The 27,033-nt window shown below is 41.5% G+C and overlaps 1 protein-coding gene across 5 annotated transcripts in view; it reads left to right on the top strand.

Annotated features, from left to right (window-relative positions):
- Positions 1-27,033, top strand: part of CSNK1G2 (casein kinase 1 gamma 2) — a 102,578-nt gene that overhangs the window by 35,408 nt on the left and 40,137 nt on the right. For all 5 annotated transcript variants that reach the window (XM_021008879.2, XM_078154119.1, XM_078154115.1 and 2 more), the window contains exon 2: positions 16,852-17,334. In XM_021008879.2, the coding sequence (XP_020864538.1) occupies positions 17,148-17,334 (187 nt within the window). In that variant the 5' untranslated portion in view covers positions 16,852-17,147. The remainder of the gene's footprint in view (positions 1-16,851; positions 17,335-27,033) is intronic.

The raw sequence follows: 27,033 nt of genomic DNA, 5'->3' as shown, positions 1-27,033 counted from the left end.
AACTCTAGGGGACAAGAGCATGCCCGGCTGAACTTGTTGACATGGTTTGGTTGGGTCCACCATGGGGGAAGCATTCATCTCCCAAAGTCCTCTTCTTAGCTTAACCCTGTCCAGCCTCTTCACACAGTGAGCCCAAGACTTTGTTCTTTCTGACTCCCTTTATCTTTGTTCTTATTACTCCTTCCACTTGGGAAAAAATGCCCCATTTCCTTGCAGAAATGCCTCTGCCTCTTAAAATTGCTGTCATCCATATTTCTGGCTTCTGTTAATGTCACCTCCTCCAGAAACCTTCCAGTGTACCTTCCCATTCTTCAAGACAGCAGTATTGTTTCTGTCCTCTGACCTCTTTCTTCAGCCATTTCTTTATCTGTTGGAGATCTTCTCACATGTCCCTGGGTTTGTCCTTCTTCACAAAGTCATAAGACTCTGACTTCCTTTCCTCCCATGTGACTCACCTGCTCAGAAGCCTGCTGTCTCCCCTTGTGACCTACATGATAAAATATACGCTGCTCATCTTGGCGTTCAAAGCCCTGCACACTTTGGTTCCAGCCTGCCTTTTTAGCTTTAATTCAATCCCTTTACAACACTGCATGTTGAGCCAAATTGGACTATTTGTTCCCTGAACTCAGAGTTCTGTCTCTTGCCTAGAGGCTTTTGGGCAGGCCATCCTTCATGCCTGGAATGTACTTACTTCCTCTTCATCCTTAGCTGTTAAAATTCTCCTCTTCCTTCAAGATTTTGCTTAGATTCAATATTTTTACTTAAGGTTTTCCTTTTTTTATTTTAGCATTTATTTTCTCTCCTCCTCACTTCTCCCCACCCTGCAATCATTGAGGGGAGGGGGAGAAATAAAAACAAAACCTTGGTAACAAGCCTGCATAATCAAGCAGAAGAAATTCCCACATCGGTCACGTCCAGCACTGACCTAGTGGATTCTAAGCTCTTTGAGGGCAAGGATCGTGTCATTTTTTCATTTTTGTATCCACAGTGCCTTGTACATAATAGATGCCTAATGTTGAATTGTTTGTCCTTTTCACAAATGTTATACCAAAGAGCTCACATATTTTTGTAGGCACACACACACACACACACACACACACACACACACACACACACAGCTTAAGGCATGGTGACTTGCACAAAAGCACTTAATATTTGTTGATTAATTAGTTCTAAGCTGTCCTGATATTAATTGGCTTTGAACATGAAATAAAGACAGATTTGAGCATCTGGTCTGAGCTGCAAAGGAATTTTGGTGATTGTGACCATCATTTGTTCTTTGACAAAGGATTGGTTACCACATTACAGAATGAAGATGTTAGACCTTACTGGGCCTTCGTTTCAATGAGGGAGTTAGACTAGATCTCTGTCCCTTCTGGCTTTAGATCCTAGGTGTTCTGGGTAACTGAATGGTTTTGCTAACTGAGAGCTGTTATTAACAGCAGTAACTTGCATTTTTATAACCCTTTAGGTTTTACAAAGCACTTCCTTACGGTATACCGTCCAGTGGAAGTAGGTAGTGCTAAAGCTGTTTCCGTCTTGACAGATGAGGCATTGGCTCAGAAAGTTGAGTCACCCTAGGCTGTGGAGGCACTAGCTATTAAGTATCAGAATCAAAATGTGAACCTTGGTTTTAGGCCTTCAAGTATAGTGATAATGATTCTACATTTCCTTTCTGGGGGATACTTGAGGATGGGGCCTCAGAGCTTCCTCCTTTTGAACATCTGTCCACAGCATACAAAATAGAGAGATAGAAAGTGTAGTGGAAAGGGCTCACTAACATAATCTAGAGGTTGCTTTCTTCAGTTTTTCCTTGAGTAGTTGTGTACCTACTCTGTGCTATGCTAGGTGCCCACAGTACAAAGGCAAACGAAAGAGTATCTTCTCTCAGGGACCTTAGATTTACCTGAGAGAAAATGTATCACCAAGTACAAGATAACTGGAGGAAAAGAAATAACACTAGTGGGAAGGATGGTCAGAGGAAGTTCAACCTGAGCTCAGAGCTTTGAAGGAAGAAGATAAGGATTCTGGAAGGCAGAGATGAGTAAGTTTCTGCTTTTGGCTCATTTATTTGTCATTGGTGTCTTTTCTCCTAAAAAGATAGCGAGTGGTTGAAGGGATGGTCCATCAAAAGGAAGGCTTGCTTATATGATACTTTTTCATTGTCTTTAAATACTTGAAGGAATTTCATGAAGAAAAGAGACATGTTCTGTGTAGCTTTAGAGCAGTGGTGTCAGACTCAAAGATAAACCCCTGCAGGTGGCATTCTGACTTAGAAAACCACACATTAGCATTGTCTCTTGTATTGTATTTTTTTTAAAGATTTTGTTAAACATTTCTCAATTACATTTTAATCTTGTTTAGGCCTCCCTGACACCACAGGCAAGTTTGACCCCCTGTAGGGGGTCAGTCATTTCAGTCCTGTCTGGTTCAGACTCATCATGATCATCATGACCCTATTAGGGATTTTCTTGGCAGAGTAGTTTGCTGTTTCCTTTTCCAGCTCATTTGACAGATGAGGAAACTGAGGCACACTTAACCAAGGTTAAGTGACTTGCCCAGGGTCACACAGCTAGTAAGTGTCAGAGGTCAGATTTGACCTCAGGAAGATGAGTTAGCCTGACTCCATGCCCGGCACTCTATCCACTGTACCACCTGGTTGCCCTGAGGACTGAACTAGGCCCAACCAGATGTTAACAGTCTTTGGCATGATACAAAGAGGGCATTCTTAGCAAGTTGAAATGACTGCTAGTGGAATGGTCTTCCTCAGTGGTACCACTAACTCACATTTTCATAGCACTTTAAGGTTCACAGATCATTTTCCTTACAACAGTTCTATGAGGTAGGTCGTAATAATGATATTTCCATTTTTCTGATGTGGAGATTTAAGTGATTCAAGCAGGATCATATATTAGTGAGTGTCAGAGGCAGGACCCCAACTCATGGTCTAGCTTTTAAATCCAGTACTGTATGTTCCCATGAGAAGAGATATAGTGGAGATAGATGATCCCTGCTTTGAGGGGGAAGTTGGACCAGATTACCTCTCCAAAGTCCCTTCCAACTCCCACAGATATAAAACTCAGAGAAAATGCCTGCTTTTTGTGGGGAGCTCTCTAGTTGTTGGATTCAAGTTAAATTGGGAATTTTTTCTTGTGTCCCCTTCTCATGCCCCACCCCCCTTTCCGGAAAGTAATTTCCAAGTAGTTGGAATTCTTATCACTATTTTCACTGTAATGTCTGAGTCCATTCTGTGTCCAAACATAAACTCTTTGTTTTACTTAAAATGCGAGATGCATAGATACGCTTTTCCAGAGGTCCAACTTTACAAGTGTTCTTCCGCACCCTAACCACCCCTCCCTCCACCTCTGAGTGTTTCACTAGTCTTGAATTCCCAGCATGAATAAAAATTTCTTCTTTGTTCTTGCCCTCAAAGAATTTTGTGGAAAGTTGCACCATCCTCTGTGGCAAAGAGAGACATTTCTCCTGTAAGACTCTCTGTGAAGAAAGAAGACAAAAATGATACTTGAGTCTGTTTGGAAAACTTGATTAATGATAGCTCCTTTATTTAGTACTTTAAGATTAACTTTAACAAATTATCTTCCTCACAACAATCCTAAAATATGTTCTAGTTCTACCACTTAATTGCCTTTGTTAGATATCTTGGGCAAGATTTTTTAAACTTTTAAACGCTCTTGGTCTCAGTTTCCTTATTTGTCAGGTGAAGAGGTTGGACTAGATGATTTTGAAAAAAATTTATTAGTGATAAGTAGACTGTACAAGTGTTATTATCCTTCTTTTACAAATGAGAAAACTTGGCATTCATGGAGGATGAGTGTAAGGGCGTGTGGCTAAGAAGTGTTGGAGCTGAGATTCAAGCCCAGGTCTTTGAACTCTGTGACCAGTACTTTTTTCTGCTGTATCCTATGCCTTTTCATTGGGCTGGAGTAGTGAGCAGGGAGAAACCACTTGGAATTTGTTTTTGTTTTTTGAGGGAGTATAGGGGCCGCTGCACAGTTGTCCTTGACTAAAGATTGGCAGTTCATGGGATTGTTAGGCTTATTCAGTCACAGAGTGGGGAGATGCTTTGTTGTTCTGTGCCATTTGTCTAAAGAGCCTAGGCTACTTTTCCTTCATTGTTATTTTGTATATAGCCATGACAGTATAACAAATGAAGGCACAGAGATGCCCTAGATGCCCTGAGTTCCAATCCTTCCCTAACAATAGAGTAGTGGTACTGAGCAAAGAAGCCAGGAGTTTAGATTCTTGCCCATTTCAGCTATCAGATTAAGTAAATGTGCTGTTGAGGAAAAAAAAATAAAGGGCTAAGAGTCAAGAAAGATTCTAGAATCCATTCTGTCATGAACTAGATGTTCTGTGTGACCTCTGACTGTCCACAGCTCCTTTTGTTCATCTGTTAAGTCAGAATGATGACGATGATGATGATGATGAGACTTTTGCTTATGAGAGCCATCTTTATTGCCTTCCTTTTTGCTGATGAGAGTTGGCTAACAATAACATACATCTCTACAAGATTCAGCTTTATCCCTTTCAGAATGCCGTAGGAACAGGGACTAGAATCTTGGCAATTAAAACTATCACTATAAGTGAGAAAATCAGAATTGTTAAAAAAAAAACCCAACAACCTATACTGTTATGAAATCAAGATAATGATAACTCCCTTTTCTCAGCCCTGTAAGCTAACCCATATGCTTGCATAAGTAAACACACACACATTCACACAGTGTTTCTCTTTTTACCAAATCCAGATGTAGTAGACTTGCTCATAGTCACATAGCTAGGAAATAGTAGAGCCAGAAGTCAAACCCAATTCTTCTAACTTTTGAATCTGATATTCATGCCACAAGCAAACAGGTATAGGCAGATTCCACTTTCCATTATTTTACATTTCTTCTCTTCTTTCATTTGACATGACCAGCTTCTGATGATATCCATTTGGAGTAAGATGACTGAACACCTGTGATCACAATCTAGCTCAAGTACAGTCAGGATTTCACCTCAAAGCAGTTCACTTGGAGATTGCATTTCCAAGGACATGTTGCATAGCCCATGTCTTCACAGATTTAATTTAATGTCCTATAATTTGTAGTCTTTGAAATAAGAATTTTGATATTCTTATTGCTGACCATGATATGTTGACAGTTATTGAAAGGATCTTAAAACCATCAAAGAGAGAATTATGTGCACTATAATTTTATGATTGAGGGAAGTTAGAGTCCTGTTGTTCTTTACTGTAATCATACTATCCCTGAACTGTTGTGTTCACCTCCAACCACACTTTAATAAGGGATACATTGGCATACTGGAGTAAATCCAGAAAATAATGGGATTTAGAGACCAAAAATCCTTACAGATCATTTAGTCTAATACCCTTATTTTACAATTGAGGGTCAAAGAGAGCAAGTGATTTGCCCAAAGTTACGCAAATTGTGGAGATTCACACCCAGGTCCTCTGACTCAAAAACCATGCCATAAGAGGATTGAGTTACTACACATGTTTATCTTGCAGAAGAACTGCAGGTGGTGGGTGGGAAGTGATCATTTTCTTCTGATATCTGAAGAGCTGCTACAAGAAAGAAGGATCAGGCGTGTTCCAGTTGGTTCCGGAGACTGCGTTAGGACCAATGAGTAGAAATTACAGGGAGGCAGATTTTTGGCTCCGTATGAAGCTCATCCAAGGCTATTTCAGAAGGAAGTGGGTTCACCATTAACAAAGGTTTTCAAGTGGAGGCTGGAGTGTGGTGTGGTCTAGTGGATTGAGTGTGGAATTCCATCTGGAATCAGAGGTTCTGGGTTCACATCCCAACCACTTGTTGCATACTAGCTGTGTGAACTCTTGAGCAAGTCAATTAACCTTGGTTTCCTCATCTGTAAAGTGAAGGCTTGGACATGATGACCTTTGAGGCTTTTTAAGCTCAGAATCACATGCTCTTTTGTTTGAATGATGAGAATGGATGGAAATAAAAAGTAAGATCATTTGTTGTGGATGCTGGAAAGGGGATTCATATTTGGACTCTGAGTTGTTTAAAGTCTTTTCTATTACAGAAATTTTATATTTCTTTGAAATTATTTATATTTCTTGAAGTTATTTGGAGCTTTATAAAGCATATATAGCTTGCAAAATAGGGTCCTTTATTTCCAGAGTTGGTTTCTTAGTCTACTCCTTAACAAGGGACACAACTAGGTGACAGTTTGACTAAATGGATATAAGTAAAATGTCATATTTATAGAGTAAGTAGTGTGTCTTCATGGCTTCTATCACTAACTGCATGGCTTCCTTTCAGTCATCTGAGGTCAGGCTGTTGCCTCTTGGTTGCATTACTAATGGCCCAGAGATACTGTATCGGAGTGACTGAGAGCCTCTTCAGAAAGCCTTAAAATTCAGTGAAAAGGTAGAGAAGCAGCTGATGAGGTTTTGGCAGAAATGAATGTTAAAGTGATGTATTTCAGAGAGGAAAAATTGCCAAGTGACTTATGTGTTGCTGGCTGTAGAAGTGGAAATAAGCCGACAGCATGAGAAATTCTATGCAGGCAAGGATACGGAAGTGGGCAGGCTTCCATCTTTCTGTCTATCCATCCATCCATCCATCCATCCATCATTGTTCTGCTTGAGCATGGAACTCAGATAGCCAGTGGAAACTCCAGGCTACTTTGTCAGGGAAAGATAGCAAGTCAAGATGGGAATTTCCCAAGTGAGGAGGGAGCACCAGCTATCACCCTAGGATAATTCCCAGATAAAGCCAGGCCTAGGTCTTGTTTTGAGTGCCACGTTGTAGATGCCAAGCAGTCTTCAGGCAACTTAAGGATATTTATGGAGCACACAATAGTTATATGAAAGACCAGTCAGAGGTAGAAATACCCCACATGACATGATCTAGACCAGCATCACCTCACAGGACCATCATGGGCATTTTTTAACTAAACCCCACTGTGGTTTTGCAGATGTCTACTGTAACATCAGCCAGTTGTAGAATGATTGATTGGCAACAACACTGTTTTAGTGCTTGAGCCCCAGCCTGCCCACCATTGGCGCATTGTTTATAGCTTTCATATTAAAAAATATCCTTTACAGCTACCTGCTCTATTCTGACATTGCCATCCTGCATATTGTGTTTTCATGAAACTGATGTGATTGTATTTGGGAAGATACAAAGATTGTATAAGCAGTGTTAGCTTCCTTCAGGAAGCTACAATCTGGTCAGGAACATGAGACATCTATCAAAATAGCATAGTTACCAGGGCATTCAGTTCCACAGACATGATAAGCCCATGCTTGATAAGTGCTGGGAGGCAGCTTGGCATAGTAGAGAGCTAGACTCTGAACCGGGAGGATTTTGGTTTAAATCCTTCCTTGGCACATCTGGCTGCATGATTGGGGAAGTCACACTTCTCAGTGCTCTGAGCAGCCCTCTTAACACTAAATATTGCAGAGAAGGTGCTGGCCTATGTTGGTAGTGGCAGTTTCTTCACCAGGAAAATCCCCAAGCCAGAGAAACTCATTGCTTGTCTCTCTAAGTACTAAGTGGTTCAGACTTAGGTGAGTGTTCCCACAGAGGAAGGAAAGAGTAATGGGGTATTTTTTCTGCTATACCATGTTACCTCTAGGTGACTTTTATCACAAAGGGTACCAGAAACTGAATCATCCAACACAGTTTTTAAGTTGTACCACACCCCTGTGATGTGTGCCTGAAAGTGTGAACACTGTGACAAGCAGACCTCAGACCTGCCCTGTCATCTGATATGGTTATTATTCTGTGTAGTGATTCATAATGGAATGGATTATGATTTTTAAAAATTTGTTTTTAGTAGAAAACCGTGCTTTCAAGCCTCTCTGTTGATGAATCTCTTTGAGTTGTGAGCATGTATTCTCTTGCCTTAATAAGAATAACAGAGCGAACATACTTTTATTGGAGTTGAATTTTGGTAGATTGAGCCTTTTGTGGGGCCGTTGTTCTAGTCAGTCAGCAATTGACAAGCAGCTCTCATCCTGTAATAGTGTAGAAAGTACAGGGTTGGTGTTCACTGTCTGGCAGAGGCACTACAACGGATGGCTCGGGGCCAGTGGCTTTAGATGGCTGACGGCTTTGGAGCTACAGAGGTTGGGTCCAACTGACCAGGGTTCTCCATCCTGCTTATGACTGCCACTGCCCACCCACAGTCACCACTGTAACGTCTGTTCCATAAGTTTATGGTCAGCTGGAACCCAATTACCCCTCACTATCTTCAGCCCAATAGAAAAGCAGGGATTAGAACCATGGCGTTCCAGAGACCCATAGAAGGTAAGAGTTGGGAGGCTTCTCAGAGATCCAGTCCAGTATCCTTCATTTAAACAAATGGGAGGCCTAAAGACAGGAAATGACTTGCCTAACATCACAAAGCAAGTTGATGGCAGTCAGGACTAGAATCCAGTTCCCTTTGACTCTAAGGCCATTGTGTTTTCTCCTGTAGTACTCTGCCATTTTGAAAGGTTACTTAGGAAATTGAGCCTACTGATAAGATTCCATCCCAGTGACATAACTTATATGGCTATACTGCTTTACAGTTTATAAAGTGTTTTCTTCCCAGCAGTCCCTTGATTCTGTTTATTTCCTTTTGCATCTGTTCAGACAGATCTTATGTTTCTCTGCATTCCTTATATTTGTTTCTAACTGTATAATCATATTCCATTATGTTTGAATGAGATAGTTTTTTCAGCTATTCCTTCAACTGATGGATGCCTACTTTGATTCCGGTTATTTGCTCCACAAAGTGTTGCTATAAATATTTATTATGTTAGAACTTTGTCTCTTTGGCTTTCTTAGCATATATACCCAGTAGCGGGATCGCTGGGTCAAGAGGGCAGTGACTGTAGCTGGGGGCTGGGGAGGGGGTCGGGGCGGTGTGGAATAGAGCTTCCTAAAACTATGCTTCCCCTGGCCTAGCTGAAAATGCAGCACTTGTAAGCTGGTTTTCTCAAGCCTGGTACCCAAAGACTCTGAATTCTTCTTCATCTTCTCCAGTATCTGGGTTGAGCCTCCCATACTATGTCCTCTTTTATTACTGCTTTGAAGAGCTGAACAAGTGTGAAGCTGGTAAGCTCTAGATGTGGACTAGCCTTAGAAAGCCTCTTCAAAGAATTAGGGCTCCATAGGGGAAAAGATGTATGTTTGGGCATGGAAGACAGGATGAGATAATAGCCTCTTTTAAAAAAAAAAAGTGAATTTCTTTATGTCAATTTTGAATTTGAAGTTAGTTTTTCTTACGTATAGGATGTATTATTTCTAGTAGATTTTCGGTAAAAAATTTTCAGAAAAAACTCCCAGGTCCTTGGACCTCTTAGAGAAAGATTATTTTATTAGAGTACAAAAATTTAACTTAATTAGCCTGTAATTTTATTTTCTAATTTTAATTCCACAGATATTTATTGAGTGCCTACTGTATGTAAAGCTAGACTAGTAAGAAGGATAGTATTTGGTTGGTCCAAAGAGTGTGTATAAGGCTAGAAAGGTAGATTGGAGGAAGGTTGTGAAAAAATTTAAATACCGGAGAACTTGTATTTAATCCTAGAGTTATTACTGAGCCACAAGAGTTTCTTCTCTTCCCTGATAGAATGTAAGCTCCGGAGAGATTTTTTGTGTCTCTCTGTCTATATCTCTTAATACCTAGCATAATGCCTGGCACATAGTTGGCACTTAATAAAGGCTTTTTCGTTGAGTAGAGAAGTCATGTGATCAGAACTGTAATTTAGGAATAACACTTTAGCAGCTTCGGGGAAGATGGATGGGAGAAAAGAGACTTGAAAGCCAGATTACCGAGTAGAAATCTGTGACCATGGTACAGATGAGAGATAAGGAGTGTCTGAACTAGGGGGGTGGTTGTATGAGCGGAGAGCAGGGAATATATGCTGAAGATGTTGTAGCTTGAGTTAGGTGTAAGAGATCTCTAGAGAATGGGCATTGAAAGGAATAGATAGATTTTTCAGCTCTGCATAGACACATCTTTTAAAAAACCAGTCATACTAGAACTTAACTCAAATACACCAAAACAAAGATATTATTATGTACTTTACTGATTATGTAGTGCAATAAAAATGTAACCAATAAGAGAGGCATTTGTAGAGAGAAGAGAGCTGGAGATTATATAGAGACATCTAGGAGAGGGGGGAGGAATAAGCATTTATTTAGCACCTCATATGTGCCCTGAACTATGGCTGAGTGCTTTTTACAAATAATGAATCGTTTGATCCTCACAAAAACCCTGCAAGGTAGATGCTGTTATCACCCCCATTTTACAGCTGAGGAGAAGAAAACAGATGTAATGAGTCACACAGCTAGTAAGTGTCTGAGGCTACATTTGAACTCATAATTTCCAGTCTCCAGGCCCAGTGCTCTCTCTGTTCGCCATGCCACCAGCTGCCTCCAGGCATCTGGTCATCTAGAGTATTATTATGTAGAGATGATAATCAAATCCATCTGATATTGTGAGATTATTAAGAAAGTATAAAGGGAGACAAGACAGAGCTGTGTAGTGAACCCACAGTTAGTGGGGTTGAATATGGGTGATGATTCAGCAAAAGAGTTGGAGAAGGGGTAGTAAGGCGCCTACAGAAAGAGGAATGTTAGGAAAACACCCGAGAGGAAAGAAAATGGCTTAATTTTATAGAGAAATAAAGAAGGATGAGGATTAAGAAAAGGCCATTGGGAACTTAAATGTTTGTTGGTGTTTACCTACCCCACCCTCTGAGCTTCAAATCCTGGAAGTTTATGGTTCAGTGGTCTAAGCAGAATCCCTCTGCTCTCCCTTAGTTTGTGCAGTGAGGCACTTCTGTGCCTCCCCCATCTTAGGTTGCAGGCCTTTATACCTCCTACCTCCTTGACCTATTCCATACATATAGACCCTTTCTGCCATTAATATTGATTGAGAGTAGGGAAAGCTTAATGAGGTTTGAGCAAACAGCCCACAGCAGGGTTATTTCCTGGAGGGTGACGTTTTGCTTATTTAATTTAACCCACAGGTAAAAGGGCTGGGCATCTTCCAGCCCAGACCGGAAAGAGGAGAACGTGGCTTTCCCAAATCCTCTGGCTCCCTTAGCCGCCTATAACTAGAGCTAATCAAAGAGGAGGGCCTTGGGAAGTGTGGGGGAACAGGGCTTTTCTCAACTGCTTGCTCCAAGTGAAACCTAGAATGACTGAGCCTGGTGGAAAGCTGCCTGTACTGTCATCCCCAGTGGACTTCCAGCATGTATCTGGATATATGAATACCCAGACGAGGCTCCATTTCGTGTTCTTTCAGGCCCACACCTCTCCAGTACCACAAGTCCAGGCATGTGTCTTCCTCTTCCCTTCCCCTCCCCTGCCTCCATTACATGAATCAGTATGATGTTGATCTTTGAAACCAATATGTAACTCACCAACATGAAAGTGAGATGAAGTCATCTTTTACTTTCTCCCTGGAAATAAAGTTTGCCATGAGAGTTTCTGCTTCATGACATCTCAGTTTTGGAAGAGATATTTGAGGTCATTTATTTCCAACCTTTTCGTCAACAGGAATTGCTTCTAAACATTCTATCCTTTCTTTGGAAAATCTAGCCCACTAGAATATAAGCTTCTTGCAAGTAAGGATTATGTCATTCATTATATTTATATCTCCATGCCTAACAGTGCCTCGCATGTAGCAGTTAAATACTTAATTGTTTGTTTTTTAATTAAAATTTATTTTATTTTTCCAACCAACAAGCCTCTGTTCTCTCCCCTTCTACCTAGAGTGGGCTTCGTATCATTTCTTGGGCCTAGAAATCTCTGGCCTGAGACCTAGTCTCTCTCATCTTTCCCTGTTACTTCTGTGCATTCTCTCAGACCATATCCTAAATCTGGACGCCTAGGACTGACTTTATCTCAGGCCCTCAGGTTGTTTGTTTTCATAGTTTGATCCACAGGGTGCCCTAGGAGGTAAGAGTTGGAAAGGGCCATGACCCTGAAATCAGAGAATCTGGTTTCATATTTAGCTTCGGATTACTGTCTGTGTGCCTTTGCCAAGTCACTTAACTTCCTTGGGCCTCAGTTTCCTCGTGTTTAAAATGTGAGAGGATTGGATTAGAAGGCCAGTGAGACTTTTTAATTTTAGTCCTGTGAATGTATAAATACTCTGTACCAACCCAAACTTGGGTTTTGGTAGAGTCAACCTCTCCCAGCCTTGAGATGATAGTGAATGTGAAGGTATATCAGACAAATTTAACAAGCATCTTCTCTCCTCATCCCAACTTCTTCTGTCGGTCGTTCTTGTTCTTATCTCATGTTGCCTAGACTATTCTAAGAGTCTCCAGATTTGTCTTCTTGCCTCCATTTTCTCCCTTCTCCAACTCTCCCTTCTACAGATGCATGGAAGGAGCTGTGTTTTGTTGTATCTTTTACCCAACCTTTGATTTCTCCATTAATCAAACTTCCTTTTGGTGATTTTTTTTTTGCATTTGCCTTATTGTAGTCATTGTAGATATTGTTCTGTCTTTTTTTCCTTTATCAATTACATGCAGATCTTTGCACATTTCTTGGATATCCTCACATTCATTATTCCAGACTACCTTCCCACTATTATTTTGTTCTTCCCCTCTCCTTTTACTGTCTGTTCTAAGCCAGCTAAACAGCTAAATGTTCTCTTTTCTCATCCTTCCTTCTCTCACCTCTGTACATTGGCCATATCTGGAGAGTGTTCTTGTCTTGATTTACACCTTTTTTACCCCTTAAGACGCAGCTCAAGTACTTTCTCCTTCTTGAAGCTGTCCCTGATTCCCTTGCTGAAACTGATCTTTCCCTTCTTTTTGGGGGGTGGGGGTGGGGGTGGGGGGTGAGGCAGTCAGGGTTAAGTGACTTACCCGAGTCACACAGCTAGTAAGTGGCAAATGTCTGGAACTGGATTTGAATTCCAGTCCTCCTGACTCTAGGACCGGTGCTTTATCCACTATGCCACCTAGTTGCCCCTCCCTTCTCCTTTCCACAAGCATTTTAATGGTGGTAATAATGGTGACAACAATAATAACAATAACTGGTATTTATATAGCACTTTGCAGTTTTACATGTTATTTGACTTGATCCTTAAAACAATCTTTCCACCTAGATGCTATTATTCCCATTTTACATATGAGGAAACAGAGGTGGACAGAGGTTAACCAACTTGCTCAAGGTCACATAGGTAGTGTCTGAGGCCAGATTTGAACTCTGGTCTTCCTGATTCCCAGTATAGCACTTTGATCCCTTATATCACCTACCTCCTTGGATCTCCCTCTCATTTTGTTGCATTTAGCCTCCTTATTTGCAGTCCCTTCTCCGTTGACTATAAGCTCCTTGTGGACAGGGTCTTTCATTTCTCATCCTAGTATGCCCATCACTGTTTCATAGTAGGTACTCAGCAAATGTGGAATCAAATTCAATTCTTCATTACCAAATCACCTCCTGACAGGTCTCTTTTTGATTCTCTTCATTTTCCAACCTGTCCTCTACTTTAGTGCCTGAGTAATCTTCATCATCATCCTTCTCCTCCTCCTCCTTCTCTTCATCTTCTTCCACCACTCTAATAACATTCTCCTGTCGAAAGCCTTCTGATGCACCTTGTTGCATACTGAATATGGTGTAAATTCATGATCTTAGCACTCAAGGCCTTCCATATACTGACTCCAGCTTTATTTCATACAACTTATTAGTAATCCCTTTTATGGATCCTTTTGCAGCCAAATCATGTGACTTTTAGTTCTCAGTCTGGTCCTTTGTTCTATTAATATTTGATTCTGTTACAACTGCATTAGGTTGCTTGTATTTCTTATTGAATTACCCTATGCCTGGCCTATATTTCTCTTTCATATTTGTCTTCTGAAGTCCCTACTCTCCCTTTCATGCCTAACTCAAATGCCGCCTCTCTCAGGAAGCCCTCTTTGATTCCCTGGGGAATGGGGGGAGCATATGGTGCCTTCTACCAGTGTTAGATGATTAGCAAATGATGGTTGAATTGAATTTCCCCACCTCCACTGCGAAAGTGATCTCTCCCTCCTCACATTTCTCATGCACTTTGCCTGGACCTCTCTTTCCTACTTATTTCACTCTCCCTCATGTTCTAGTTACTTTTGTATGTATCTCCGTGTTCCTCATTAGATTGTAAGTTCCTTGGAGACAAGGACCTTGTACATAGTAAACATTTAGTAAGTATTTGGTGAATTAAATTTAATTCACTTCCCAGCAATTCATCTGAACTCTCAGCCAAATGAAACTGGAAGCAGAAAGGAAAACAGGAGGGAAAACACCTGCTCAGAGAAGTGTTTCTTTGGTACAAAAATCATTGACATTGCAAGATCTATATCCTTATGTTTTATGAAATATCCGTGGCCTCCATTTCTCTATTTCCTGTTGTTCCCTGCTTCCCCAACACAAATTTATTTTCTTGTTAAAAATTGTACAATGTGTGGCCTTGTATCAGACAAGTAGAAAAAGCAGGTGTCCTGTTTGGGGAGGAAGGTACTGGAAGTGAGTCAGGAGCCCTGGATTCAATTCCTGGCTCTTGCATTAAGTCTCTGTGTAACCTTGGGGCATTTTTTTCTTCTGTAAAATGAAAATATTAGACTAGATATTTTAGAATTAACTTCAGACTTCAAAAAAACCATAAGATTCTGTGAAAGTAAATAGACTTCCCCCAAAGAACCTGTGTGCTTAATATATGCAGGTAGTGAACTGTCTAGGCTAAGGCCAGAGAAAGAGCGCCTTTGAACATATCGCCTTTCTGTAAACTAATGCTGCTGAGTGGGGGGCCAACTTTATTGTCAGCACTATTGATCCTAGCTACTACCTCTTTGAAAACATAACTGAAAAGTGGAGCTATTCCTCTGTACTATCCTAGAGCAGCCATCTTTCCAGTCTCCATTGGCTGTCCCTGCACTTTTGAAAGGAGGCATTTTGTACCCAAAGCTCTGCTCAGCCCAAACCCCTAACTGCTACTGATCTTGAGCACCTTGGCTTCTCCCCATGGCCCTGGCCCGGCCCTGCCCTCAAACGGCTGTGTGTACATTTGGCACGGTGCCTCCTCTTCACTTCCTCTGGCAGACTGCTGTAGAACCCATAGTTATGACTCCCCTGAGATCACTTCCTCCCGAAGAACAATGAAGGTATTTGTACACCTGCCTCTGAGGAAGCCCAGGGCCAGAGCTACTTAGCTTTCAGGCCTTCTGGCCTTCCTTGGTTAGTTTTGCTAGTCAGAGTTGCTAGAAGCAGCTATTTGGATTTCCCCTGCTCTGACCTGTTGCTGTCCTAGGGCCAGACTGCTTGGTTCTGGTCCCACTGATCATCCTGTGGTGTTTTCCCAGTAAAGGATGTGTTAGGCCCTAGTATGCGGGTGGGGCTGTCATTAGCAGTGTCCTGCTACCCTAAGCTGATTCCTTGCCTGGGCAAAGGGCCGGCTTTCTTCCCTCTGTCTTCTTTGCTCTTCCCTAAAAGTGTAAGAGGGTCAGAAAGAGAGTCAGGAGACCAGATCAGTTCCTTTGTTTAGGGCTTGGTCTGCACAGGTAAAATATTTTAGAATCTTGGTGCTCAAAGTAGCCTGAGAGATCATAAAATTCAACACTTCCATTTTATTGATATGGAAAAAATGTGGCTCAGAGAGGGCCTTGCTTAAAGTAACCTTATAATTGTGTCAAATCTGGGATTCGAATTGAGATCTCCTGACCCCAGTCTTTGCTTTCACATCATATATTTCCTGTTTGCACATGACATTTTGTGGCTAAAAGCCGGCAGGTAAGTGCATTGCCGGCTGTCTTACAGTTGGGGGAAACTGAAGTGGTGGGATCCTACAGTAGAGGCACCTGGGCAGGCTGGGGAAGCAAACCTCAGCTTCTAGGCCCTTCAGAAAAGGATCTGTTCTGTAAAACTTAGACTCGGTCAAAAGGCCACCCCCAAGGACCTAGAGGGCCACATGTGGCCTCCAGGCTGCAGGTTCCCCACTCCTGTGCTAGGGTCTGTTGCCCTCAGTAGCATTCTTCCCTATTGTCTGCCTCTCCCCCCAGTCCCTCTAAATTCATACTCCTCCTAGGAAGTGTTCCCAGCATAGAGTGGTGGTCATTTCTTTCTCTAGCCTCCTAAGGTGTGTTGGGTATATGAGTCTTAACAATTAAAACTGCTTTGTAATTTGTCTCATTGTCTTGTCTTGTATTAATTAACAGTGTGTATTGTCTCCTTACAGTTAGCTCCTGTAGGGCAGGAATCACATTCTGTCCCTTATTTCATGAAATATTTGTTAGATATATTAATTTTATGAAGTGATTCTGATTTTATTGACCTCAGTCTAGTATTTTCTTGGAGGAAAAAATATTATTTCTTGTTTTGTGGTGGTTTGAATTTGCAGAAATAAAGGGGCAAGGGGCAGCTAGGTGGCACAGTGGATAGAGCCCTGGCCCTGGATTCAGAAGGACCTGAGTTCAAATCTGGCCTCAGACACATAACACTTACTAGCTGTGTGACCCTGGGCAAGTCACTTAACTCCATTGCCTAGCCAAAAACAAAACAAAAACAAAAAAAAGAAATAAAGGGGCAAACTGTTTTGGAAAGAGCTCAGAGAGATTTAGGGAGGTGCCAAAGGTGTGATTCAGCTAGTAAGGAGCTGAGCTAGAATTTGAATCCAGGATTCCAAATGGAGAGCTTTTTGTGCTTCCCTGCATCTGTTATTACTTGTATGATTTATCATCTAGTTATTGCAAAGGAAGCACTTTATAAAGCTTGATGTGTTGTAAAAATGTGAGTAGTTATTGCTAACATCATCATTATTAATGGGACTATCAGTCTAAGTTTCCTAACCAGTTTCTTCTGGTTTTGTTTTTTCGGTCAGCTGAGAACCAAAGGATCTAAGCTGGAACGAACCTTCCCACAGAATGCCTTCTCCACCAAAGAGCGACCTACAGGCAACAAAGATGAGAGCCGCACGAGGACTTTGGAAACCACTAACATTTCAGTAGCTGGGAGTTTGTGGGTGACATTTTCCCCTTCACCCCACCCACCGCCTCTGCCTTGGGCCGCAATGCTGTATTGAGTGCAGAAGAACCACGCTTTGACCTTGAGTTTCGGTGGATCGGGGTTTTGTATGGCAGCAGCGTAACCGTGGAGAGGCCAGGGTATCACAAACTTATGGATTTTGACAAGAGAGGAGGGAAAGGGGAGACGGAAGAAGGCAAAAGAATGGCCAAGACAGGGGGGGGAAGGAACACCCATGGCTGTCGGAACACAGGGACCAACTCGGGAGTCTTAATGGTGGGCCCCAATTTCCGGGTTGGGAAGAAGATCGGATGTGGCAATTTTGGGGAGCTCCGACTAGGTGAGAATGTTTTTACACTGTTATGCATGCTTAGACCAGGAGACCATAACATAGAGCATCAAGTGTGTTCATTGACAAAGCCTCTTTTGGAGAGTTGCAAAAAGCTTATATACTTCTTCCTCCTCCTGTTCTACTTGTAAAGTATTATGGCCTACTCCCCCGGACCTCCACCCCCAGAAAAAAATGACCATCGGGCTTTAGAGAAGTGAAAATTAGCGCCATTTGACAAATGTGTTGGGGACCATCTGCATAGATAGGACTTTGGCCTGGTTCTCTTTGTTCTTCACTGATAAAGGGTGTCCTTGCCAATACAATAGATACCACTACTTTTAAGCAGAAAAACAAAAGAATGAAACTGTTTCCTCTTCTTGCTCCCTGTTCTCCTATTCCAGCTTGTTCCTTTGGACAAATTGCTGGGGAAGAGGGTGGCTAGCTCCCAGTAAGCAACTGGAGGTGTGATCACTTAACAAATGTTGAGGCTATTTTTAAAGGAGGAAGCAGCAGTGAAGTAGTCTGAGGTCATCGAATACATACAGATCTTTACTTGAGTTCCCTCTTTTCCCGAGAAAGAATCTTTAAATGATGCTGACAACGCCCCCCCCATACCTAATTTTCCTGCTATACTGTCAGTTCCATTAATCTACTATTAATTGTTATTGTATACAAATACAATTGTATTTGAAGGTAAAAAAGACCTTGGACGTATATGAAATATTACTTGCAATGTTAAAGCATTTTTGTGTGTGTATTTTAACTTAACAGTGGGAGGTGGTATAGTGGATAGAGTGAACTCAGAAGATCTGAGTTCAGATGTGGCCTCAGACACTCACTGGCTATGGGACCCTGGGCAGAGATCACTTAACCCTGTTTGCCTCAGTTTCCTCATTTGTAAAATGAGTGGGAGAAGCAAACCATTGCAGTTTCTTTGCCAAAAGGGTCACAAAGAGTCAGACGCAACCAAAAATGACTAAACAGCAGCAGCAGCCGTTTCCCCAGCAGTTCCTTTTTAACAGGCCCCAAATAGGACAAAGGGCAGATGTTAACTTGTGTTAGCTCTGCTCCAATGTTAATCCAACTCCTGCATTTATCATAGGTGGAGGGGTCAGCGTGATATACCAGGACAGCCTCCAGTATTCTCCCTTATCCTCCCTCTTGTTTTTCCTGCTCCATATTCCTGTCTTTCTCTCTCTTACCACCTTTAAACAAGTATAAAATTGTAAATTTTCAGTTATCTGACATTCAGAACATGATAGATATACAAAGAGATTCAAAAACCATCCAGTCCAATTCCTTCATTTTACTGATGAGGAAACTGAGGTCCAGAGGTAAAGTGACTTCCTAAAGGTCACACAGGTAGTAAGTATATAAGCAGTAAATAAAGCAGTTAAGCAGTATATAAATATTAGTAATAATAACCTGAACTTTTATTAGTTGACAATTCTGTGTATCTCTATCTAGCATGTTGGTAGTTGATGTTACAGATAGTGATTGCAAGATTTTGAAGTGCCATCCTAAAGAAGGGTTTAATTATTTTCAGTGTTGTTTTCATTTGGAATGCTTTTTATTATCTCATTAAGTTTAGTGACCCGTGATTTGTATATATGGCAACTCTTCAGTTAATCAGAGTCTTGGATCAACTAGATTTCCCAACCATAGAGCTTGCTCTAGGAATATGTTTTCCATGTACAACTTTGCAAGTATTACTATTTCTGTCTATAACAAAGCCAAGAGCTAGAAAGAAAACAGCCAAAATCCATGTACATTCCTCAGTGGATAACGTAACCCAGAAAAGGAATTCTCTTTTTCATAATTTTCATAATTTGGAGAAACTGTTTTCCCGGCTCACAGCTGATAGGAGGATACTTTAAGCGGCCATCCAGTGCAGCCTCTACACTCAAGGAATCCTAATTATAACATACTGACATGTGGTCATCTAATTTCTGCTTGAATCAGTAAACCAACACTCATTTATTATTTATTGGAGATCTCCAAGGAGGGGAAACCCACCACCTCTCAAAGTGATTCATTCCACTTTGGAGCAGCTCTGACGGTCAGGAAGTTTGCATTGACGCTAAATTTCTCTCATTGCAACTTCCCATTGCTCTCAGTTCTGCCCTTTGGGGCTGAACAGAAAAATATAGATAGTCCTTTTTCCATATGTTTGTCCTTGAAATACTTAGGGATAGCTATTACAATTCCTGCATTCTTTCCAAAGTAAAGAAGTGGGGAGGGGGAAGAATACCTATGGGGCTTCAGCATCAGCCAGTTAGAAAAACTGTAAAAAGCAGAAGTCAGAACTGAGCACTCAGGGCATATGAAGGAGGTAATGTTGTGAAAGGGTAAACAGTTTCACATCTTTCAAAAGAAACAGTGCTTTAAGGAATTAAGTAAATCTGTACTATCAGTGCCAGGGATGCTTCTCCCCGTGATGCAAATCATAATATCCATCCACATTGTTCTCCTTTTGGGTACAATTTCTGATCTTGCCTTTGCTTAAATCATCCAAAGAAGCATTATCTAGTGCACGAGGGGTCTTCTTTGGATTCTTTTGCCATCGTACGACCAGCAAGGCAACTTGGGCTCTCTGCCAATGCCTCTCCTGACTGGCAAGCAAATGCCTCCTCTCTTTAATGTATGCATTTTGGATGATGATGTACGTGAGTGATGGCAGCTTACAGTAATAGAGGTTTACAGTGATGCCAAGCTATCATAAAAAGAAAAGTTATGTTCAGTATGCTCTGTTTAAAAAGGCAGGGAGGTACATAATCCTTATGAGTCATTTCTTTTTTTTTTAAATCATAATTTATGTTTTCCCCAGTTACATGTAAAGACGATTTTTAACATTCATTTAAAAAAGATTTTTGAGTTCCATATTTTCTCTCTTCTTCCTTTACCTCCTCCCTCTCTGAGACAATAAACAGTTTGATACAGCTTATAACTGTTCAGTCATGCAAAACATATTACTACACTAGTCATATTATGAAAGAAAACACACACCCAAAGGAAAATAAAAACACACAAAATTACAGAAAGTGAAAAAAAGAGTATGCCTCAATCTGCATTCAGACTCCATCAGTTCTTTCTCTGGAAGCAGATAGCATTTTTCATCGTGAGTCCTTTGGAATTGTCTTAGATTGTTATATTGCTGAGAAGAACTAAGTTATTCACAGTTGATCATTGTACAGTATTGCTCTTACTGTGTACAATGTTCTCCTGGTTCTGCTCACTTTACTTAGCATCAGTTCATGTAAATCTCTCCAGGTTTTTCTAAAATCTGCCTGCTCATCATTTCTTAGAGCACAGCAGTATTCCAGTACAATCATGTGCCACAGCTTGTTCAGCCATTCTCCAGTGGATGGGCATCCTCTCAATTTCCAACTTTTTGCCACTATGAAAAGAGCTGTTAAAAATATTTTTGTACAAATAGGTCCTTTTTTAAAAAATCTTTTTTGGATACAGACCTGATAGTGGTATTGTTGGTGGTATGCACAGTTTTATAACCCTTTTGGCATAGTTCCAAATTGCTCTCTAAAACAATTGGATCAGTTCAGTCACAACTCCACCAACAATGCGTTAGTGTCTTGAGAGTAATTTCCATCACAGATGCTTAAAGTAAAAGGTTTTGGTCACAAGGCCTTGGCTCTCTAATTTTTTTTAATTCAGCTTTTTATTCAGTATGTTACAAAAGATAAGTCAAAAAGTAGAAAAGATCACAAGCTTGTGTCATCATCTGGCTCCTTGAATTCTCCTTTTTTGTCTTTTTCCGGGAGCAGCTGTGTTAGCAAGAGCAGCACCTCCAACAGAGGGAGCAGCAGTTGCAGGGGCAGGTTCACTAACTCCTACATTGCATGTGAAATGTCCAAAACATTGGACGGTGGCTTTGTAAATAGCCCAGGCCAGAAGGGTTCAATATTTCCAATTGCTGCTCTAATGACCCAGCATGATAGTGATCTCAAATCATTGTAAAGAATGAGTTCAGAATAGATGCAGAGATGTTCTGCCTTTGAGGTGACCATTTCACAGGCTGGGCAAATGGAGATTATTACTTGTAGTGATACTGGTGACCAACCAAAATGCAGGTTTCACTCCCCCAAAGTTTCTGAGGAAAGACTGAGTGCCTCAGAGACAGTTGAATAGAAAGCATCTTAGGATTTTAAAATATTCAGTTAAGACTTTAATTCCTCAGAATCTTTGGGGTAGGAGTTGTTCTAAAGAGAAAGTAAGGAGTGAGTCTTCATTTTACAGAAAAATTCATAATAGGGTATCTTTAAAAATCCCAACTAATCTTCTCTGATACATTTTTTAAAAAATCTCATTTTGAATGGTTAATGGGTTGTGATGTGCACTGATGGAGTGAGTACCCACATAGATGTGGTCATAAACATTGAGTTGAAATTTATACCCAGCTTTTTTTTTTTAAGAGCTGTATCTGTTCCACATAGTGAGATTAACTTCTGTAGTATTTTGTAACTGTAAGCTGTATGTTTCTTACAGGCTTTGGAGGAAGTTCTCAAAAATTATCTGGATTTCAGTTTAGGGTCCTTAGTGGTTAGATATATGAATTTGAGCCCCTGAGAGTCTTGAGGTAGAAGTCTGGTCTGTCCAGAAGAAAGTACGTTTGCCTTGACAGTACTTCCTGTATGTACTGCTACCCTTGCCCCACTAGTTGATTGGCCAAGCTGTGGAAAGCTTTGGTCTGGTCTGTTGCACACAACTTGAATTCTGCCTGTTTGTCTCTGTCTCTGAACTACCTTTCTTGTCTTTAGGGAATGAGGTCCTCCTGTGAGTTCATTGGCCTGTTGGTAGTCAGATTATTGGTCTGCATTGTATGCTTTCTCCTGATGGAAATCCTTAGAACCATTGTGTCCAAAGAGGGTTCTGGAGACCAGTGTCACCAAGGACATGAACCTAAGTGTCAAGTTCTTAAAACTTGTGGCCTCTTGACTCCTTGCATTTGCATAGACTAGGGCAAGAGCCAGTTGTCTTTTAAACTAGCCTGATTTCTGTGCTTTTGGTATGTCTGGAGCCACTGTCTTACACAGACTGGGAAGAGGGGCCATTGTAGCAGCCTGTCTGTTCTTTTCATGGTCAGAAAGGCAACATGGCCTAGCGGGAAGAGACCCAGACTTGCAATCAGGAGACCAGGATTCAAAGTGCTGCTTCCCAGCTGTGTGACTTTGGGCAGGTGTTTTCTCCTTTGAGCCTCCTTTTCACCAGCTATAAAATGAGGATAATTAATGCTTGTACCACCTGCCAGATTTGTTTTGAGGAAGACCCTTTGTAAACCCTTTAGTGTTGCAGGAATAGGAATATCATTAACATAATGACATTGATAGTTGGCAAACATTTATTAATGTTTACTACTGTTACTGTGTGCTAAGTGCTGGAGATAGATACCAAGAAAGGCAAAAGACAGTCTCCTTCCCAAGGAGTTCACAATCTGAAGTATAGCTCCCATTTCTGTATTAGCTGATTAGTTTACAAACAATAATAAAACATTAACTTTCTTCGTGGGACAGAGTGCAATCCCTGTGCTAGAGCTTCAATAAGACCTGGCTTTTGTCTCCCAATGGAGATAATTCTAGTAAGGGGATAAGATACAAACTCCCATAGTTCTGCTGCATGATATGACAGTAAAGAGTTAAACAAAATGCTTTGTGAAGTCTGGGGGAAGGTCTTCAGCAACAGGGGATCACAGAAAGATGTTTTCTTTGCAACAGCTCTTGGAGGTAAGAGCAGTGTTATTCCCATTTTACAGATGAGGAAACTGTGGGGAAGTGACTTGCCAACAAAAAAACTACTCAGAGCTGTTGTGTAACAAATGCTTGTAAAGTGTAAGGTGATACAGACAAATGAGCTGTTGTTGTCATTTACTTTGACCTTTTTGAAAGTCACTTCTGTGAGTAATAGCAAGGATAGTGGTCAGCTGGGGGAGGGGGGCAGAAGTCACCCATTTTTTTAATAACCATGTGAACACAAGGAGACAAATTTGACCTCCGAGGTATCACTGAGACTTATTAGGCTAAAGACCTGTGACTGGAACATGACTCTGGAAGGCTATACCTTCAGAAGAAACAGGATAGGTGGAAGTGGGATGAAGTAGCCTCTCATCTTAAGAAGATACATTTGTGAGCTGGATCAGGAACCAGAGGTGGGGTGCTTTCTGGTAGAAAATGAGAGTAGTTATGTTATTGGAATATACTGTAGACCACCTAGATAGAAAAAGGGAGCAGATGAGAAGTATAGAGAATGAATTAATATGTCTGACACAGAAGCATGATATAATGGCACAAGATTTCAGTTGTCAAAAAATCTGCCGGAAATGCTTGTCTGCCGGCATGCTGTGCTGAAAGCCGGGCAGCTGATAACTTCTTGACTGTACTTAATGCTAATCTCAGTTAACAAAAGGAAATTCTCCTCAGCAGGTAGGAAACTGATTGATAGAGCAGATAGAATGGGAACCTTAGTGGTGGCACGTGAGCACTCCCTATTAGAACTTGTGATCCAGGAGGAGAAGGAAGCTGGCCATAGTCTGACATGCACTCTAGATGCTGGGAGAGGGTATAGAGGAAAGATCCCATGAACGAAAAAGCATTGGGGAAAGTTAACCCAGGAATCAGTTCATCAGTCAACGGATATTAAGGACCTGCAGCATGGTAGGCATTGTGCTAGGGAACCTAGCACAAAGAACAGAGCAATCACGGGGCTTACTAATAGGGAAGATAAAAAGTGTGCACATGCCATACATACATATATATATAGTGAAGAGTCAAATATAAACAGTAGTTACCTATAAGGAAGTTGGGGAGGGGGAGCACTAGCAGTCTAGGGAATCAGAAAAGGCTTCCTTCAGAAGATAGTCCTTGAGCTACATACTGAAAGAAGAGAACTGCATGAGGTGCAGGTGAGGAAGGATTGCATTCTAGGCGTGTTAGATGGCCCATGAAGAGGCATGGAAATGGGAGCTGAAGTGTTGGGTGTGAGAAAGAAGGCCAGTTTGGCTAGATCACAACAGTGTGGGAGAGGAGGTTGGAAAGAGAGGTTAGGACTTTCAACACCAAACAGAGGAGTAGCTTTTTGATTCTAGAGATAAAAGGGAGCTACTGGGGTTGGTTGAGTAGGGGAGTCCCATATTTGTGTTCAGAATGGACCGCAGAGACCTGAAGCTAGGAGGCCAATTACAGTAACCTGTGTGGGAGGTGGTAAGGGTCTGAACTGGGGCAGTAGCTGTGTGAATGGAGAGAAAGGGTTGGATGTGAGACGTGTAGGGAGAAACCAGATTTGCAATAAGTGATTACATATTGTGAGGAATCCAGGATAATGCCAAAGTGGCCAGCCTGGTACCTTGGATAGAAATGGGGAAATTTGGAAGGGTGGTTGTGGGGGAAAGACGATTAGTCCGGTTTTGGCTATGCTGTATGTAGGACATCTCTAGTCCATCCAGTTAGAAGTGCCCTGGACATAATTGGTGGATTGGGACTCAAGCTCAGGTGGCTGGGAAGCATTCAAGGATGAAATTCTGAAATCACAAAGAGGAGAACATTCCCGTGAGGAACAAAAATGGGAGATTTCTAAAGAAGCGGAAACGGGCGCTCAAAAGGACTCACTGAGCAAGCCGGGCTCTTGAAGATGGAAGCAAAGGCCAATAACGGAGTATTAGTACAGAGGCATAGTGTGTTTCTTTTAGAACAGTGTCAATAGTGCTAAAGCTCAGAATGAGTCAGGACTGGGGAGGATACCTAAGGATGAACAAAAGGAAATTTTGGCTTGTTCAGAGTTAAATTGGGGGAAGGAGGTAAGTGTGGCAGCCAAGTGATCTTAGGTATAACAGCTTATGCATCAAGGGAGGCGTGATTTCCAGAAATAAGTGACAGTCCTGTTGTGTTCTGCCCTGATCAAATCCCATCTGGAGTATAATGTTGTGGGTGCCACATTTTGAGAAGGGTATTGATAAGATGGAGGTTTCAGAAGAAGATAATGAGGGGTGGGGGCTGAGGTCCTTAAGTTCATGCCTTTTGAAAATCAGCCAAAGGAGCTGAGAATATTTGCCTTGGAGAAGACAATGTTGAAGAAGCTCTCTTCAACTATATGAAGGATTGTAACCCAGCAGAGGGATTGGACTTGTGCTCCTTGGCCCCAGAGAATTGAATTAGGAACAATGGGGGTAGAGGTAAGGGGAGTTGCAAGGAGGAAAATTTTGGCTAGATGCAAGGAAAATCCACCTAACAAGAGGTATGGAGGTGGAATGGACTGCCTCAGAAACTAGTGGGTTCCTCCTAATTGGAAGTTTTCCAATTTACCAATGTGGGAATTAGTTTTGTTTGACTGTGTAATTTTGTCACAAGAGCTTTCTTTTCCTTTTTTTCTGTTGTGAGGGGAGGTTGTAAGGAGTAGGTGGCTAGGGATAGGGTTTCTCATCCTCTCAATTCTACCCTCTCCACCCCCCCCCAAAAAAGAGAGAATGACAGAAGGAATCAGATAAAGCAGTAGAGCCACACACAAAGATAGTCATACCCTTGATCTTGCCATCACCCCCAAATGCACCACTTCCTCTTTCGTGATCTCTGAAGTCCCTGTGTCTGAGCACGGTGTTTTGTCATTCCACCTCATTCTGGGTCATTACTCCTGCACTGGCTATGCTTTCTTCCCTTCCCCATCTTGATCCCTTAGCGAACCAGTTCAACTCTACACTTTTCTCTTGAGTCCCTTGTCCCCTTATGTTACCAGTCTTGCCCATCAGAGTCTTAGCTGAATGAAGATTGGGAAAATCACAAAACCATGCTGACTAGGTCCATTCCAAATTTATATTACTTAACTTCAACTGGATGTCACTATGCTAAAGCACTCTTTTTTCTCCTTGCTAATTAATTCACAGTCCTACTTACCACATTGACTCTTCCAAACCTTTTCATCCTTCCTCACACCTCCTAGGGTTCCCCTCCCCCTTCCCTTTCAGCTAAGACTATTGCCTCACATTTCACTGGAACATTTTAGATCATTTACTGAGAACTCCCTCTTCTACCCTCTTCATATCACATCACCCAGATATCTTCTACCACATATTCTCCATCCGTCTCACATGAAGAGGTGACCCTTCTTGCCAAAGCTTACCCCTTTATATGAATAAGTGATCCTATTCCATGTCATCTTCTCCAACAGATTGCTTCCTCTGTCATCCCCACCTTCTCACTTATCTTCTATCTCTCTCTGTCTACTGGCTGCTTCCTCCTGCCTACAGATATGCTCATGTCTCATGTCTTCTTTAACCTCAAAAAACCCTTACTTGATCCATTTATCCTCAATAATTTTTGTCCCACCTTTCTCCTGCCTTTTACAGTTAAGCTCCTTGAGACCATTTCCAAAGCTCTCTCACCCAGCTGCTTAGAGCCTCCTGGCTCTTTTCATACAACATTTCATCTACTGACTGAACATTTTCACTTTCTGTCTCTCATGCATGGAATGACAGTCATGTTTCTTTTCTCCACCTCCACCATCAGCCTATTTCCACCTCAAGTCCCAGCTAAAATCCCTGTCTTCTACAGGAAACCTTTCTACATCTCTCTTAATTCTAGTGCTTTCCCTCTGCTGATAATTGCCTATTTATCCTCTGTGTGGCTTGTTTATATGTAGTTGTTTTCGTGTTGTCTTCCCATTAGATTGCAAGCTCCTTGAGATGAGGGACTGTCCCCTTTGGCACTT

Source organism: Phascolarctos cinereus, unplaced genomic scaffold (assembly GCF_003287225.1).
Source record: "Phascolarctos cinereus isolate Bilbo 61053 unplaced genomic scaffold, phaCin_HiC Scaffold_4;HRSCAF=312, whole genome shotgun sequence".
Lineage (NCBI taxonomy): Eukaryota > Metazoa > Chordata > Mammalia > Diprotodontia > Phascolarctidae > Phascolarctos > Phascolarctos cinereus.
The sequence above is the reverse complement of the archived record's forward strand: the minus strand, read 5'-3'. Positions and strand labels throughout refer to the sequence as shown.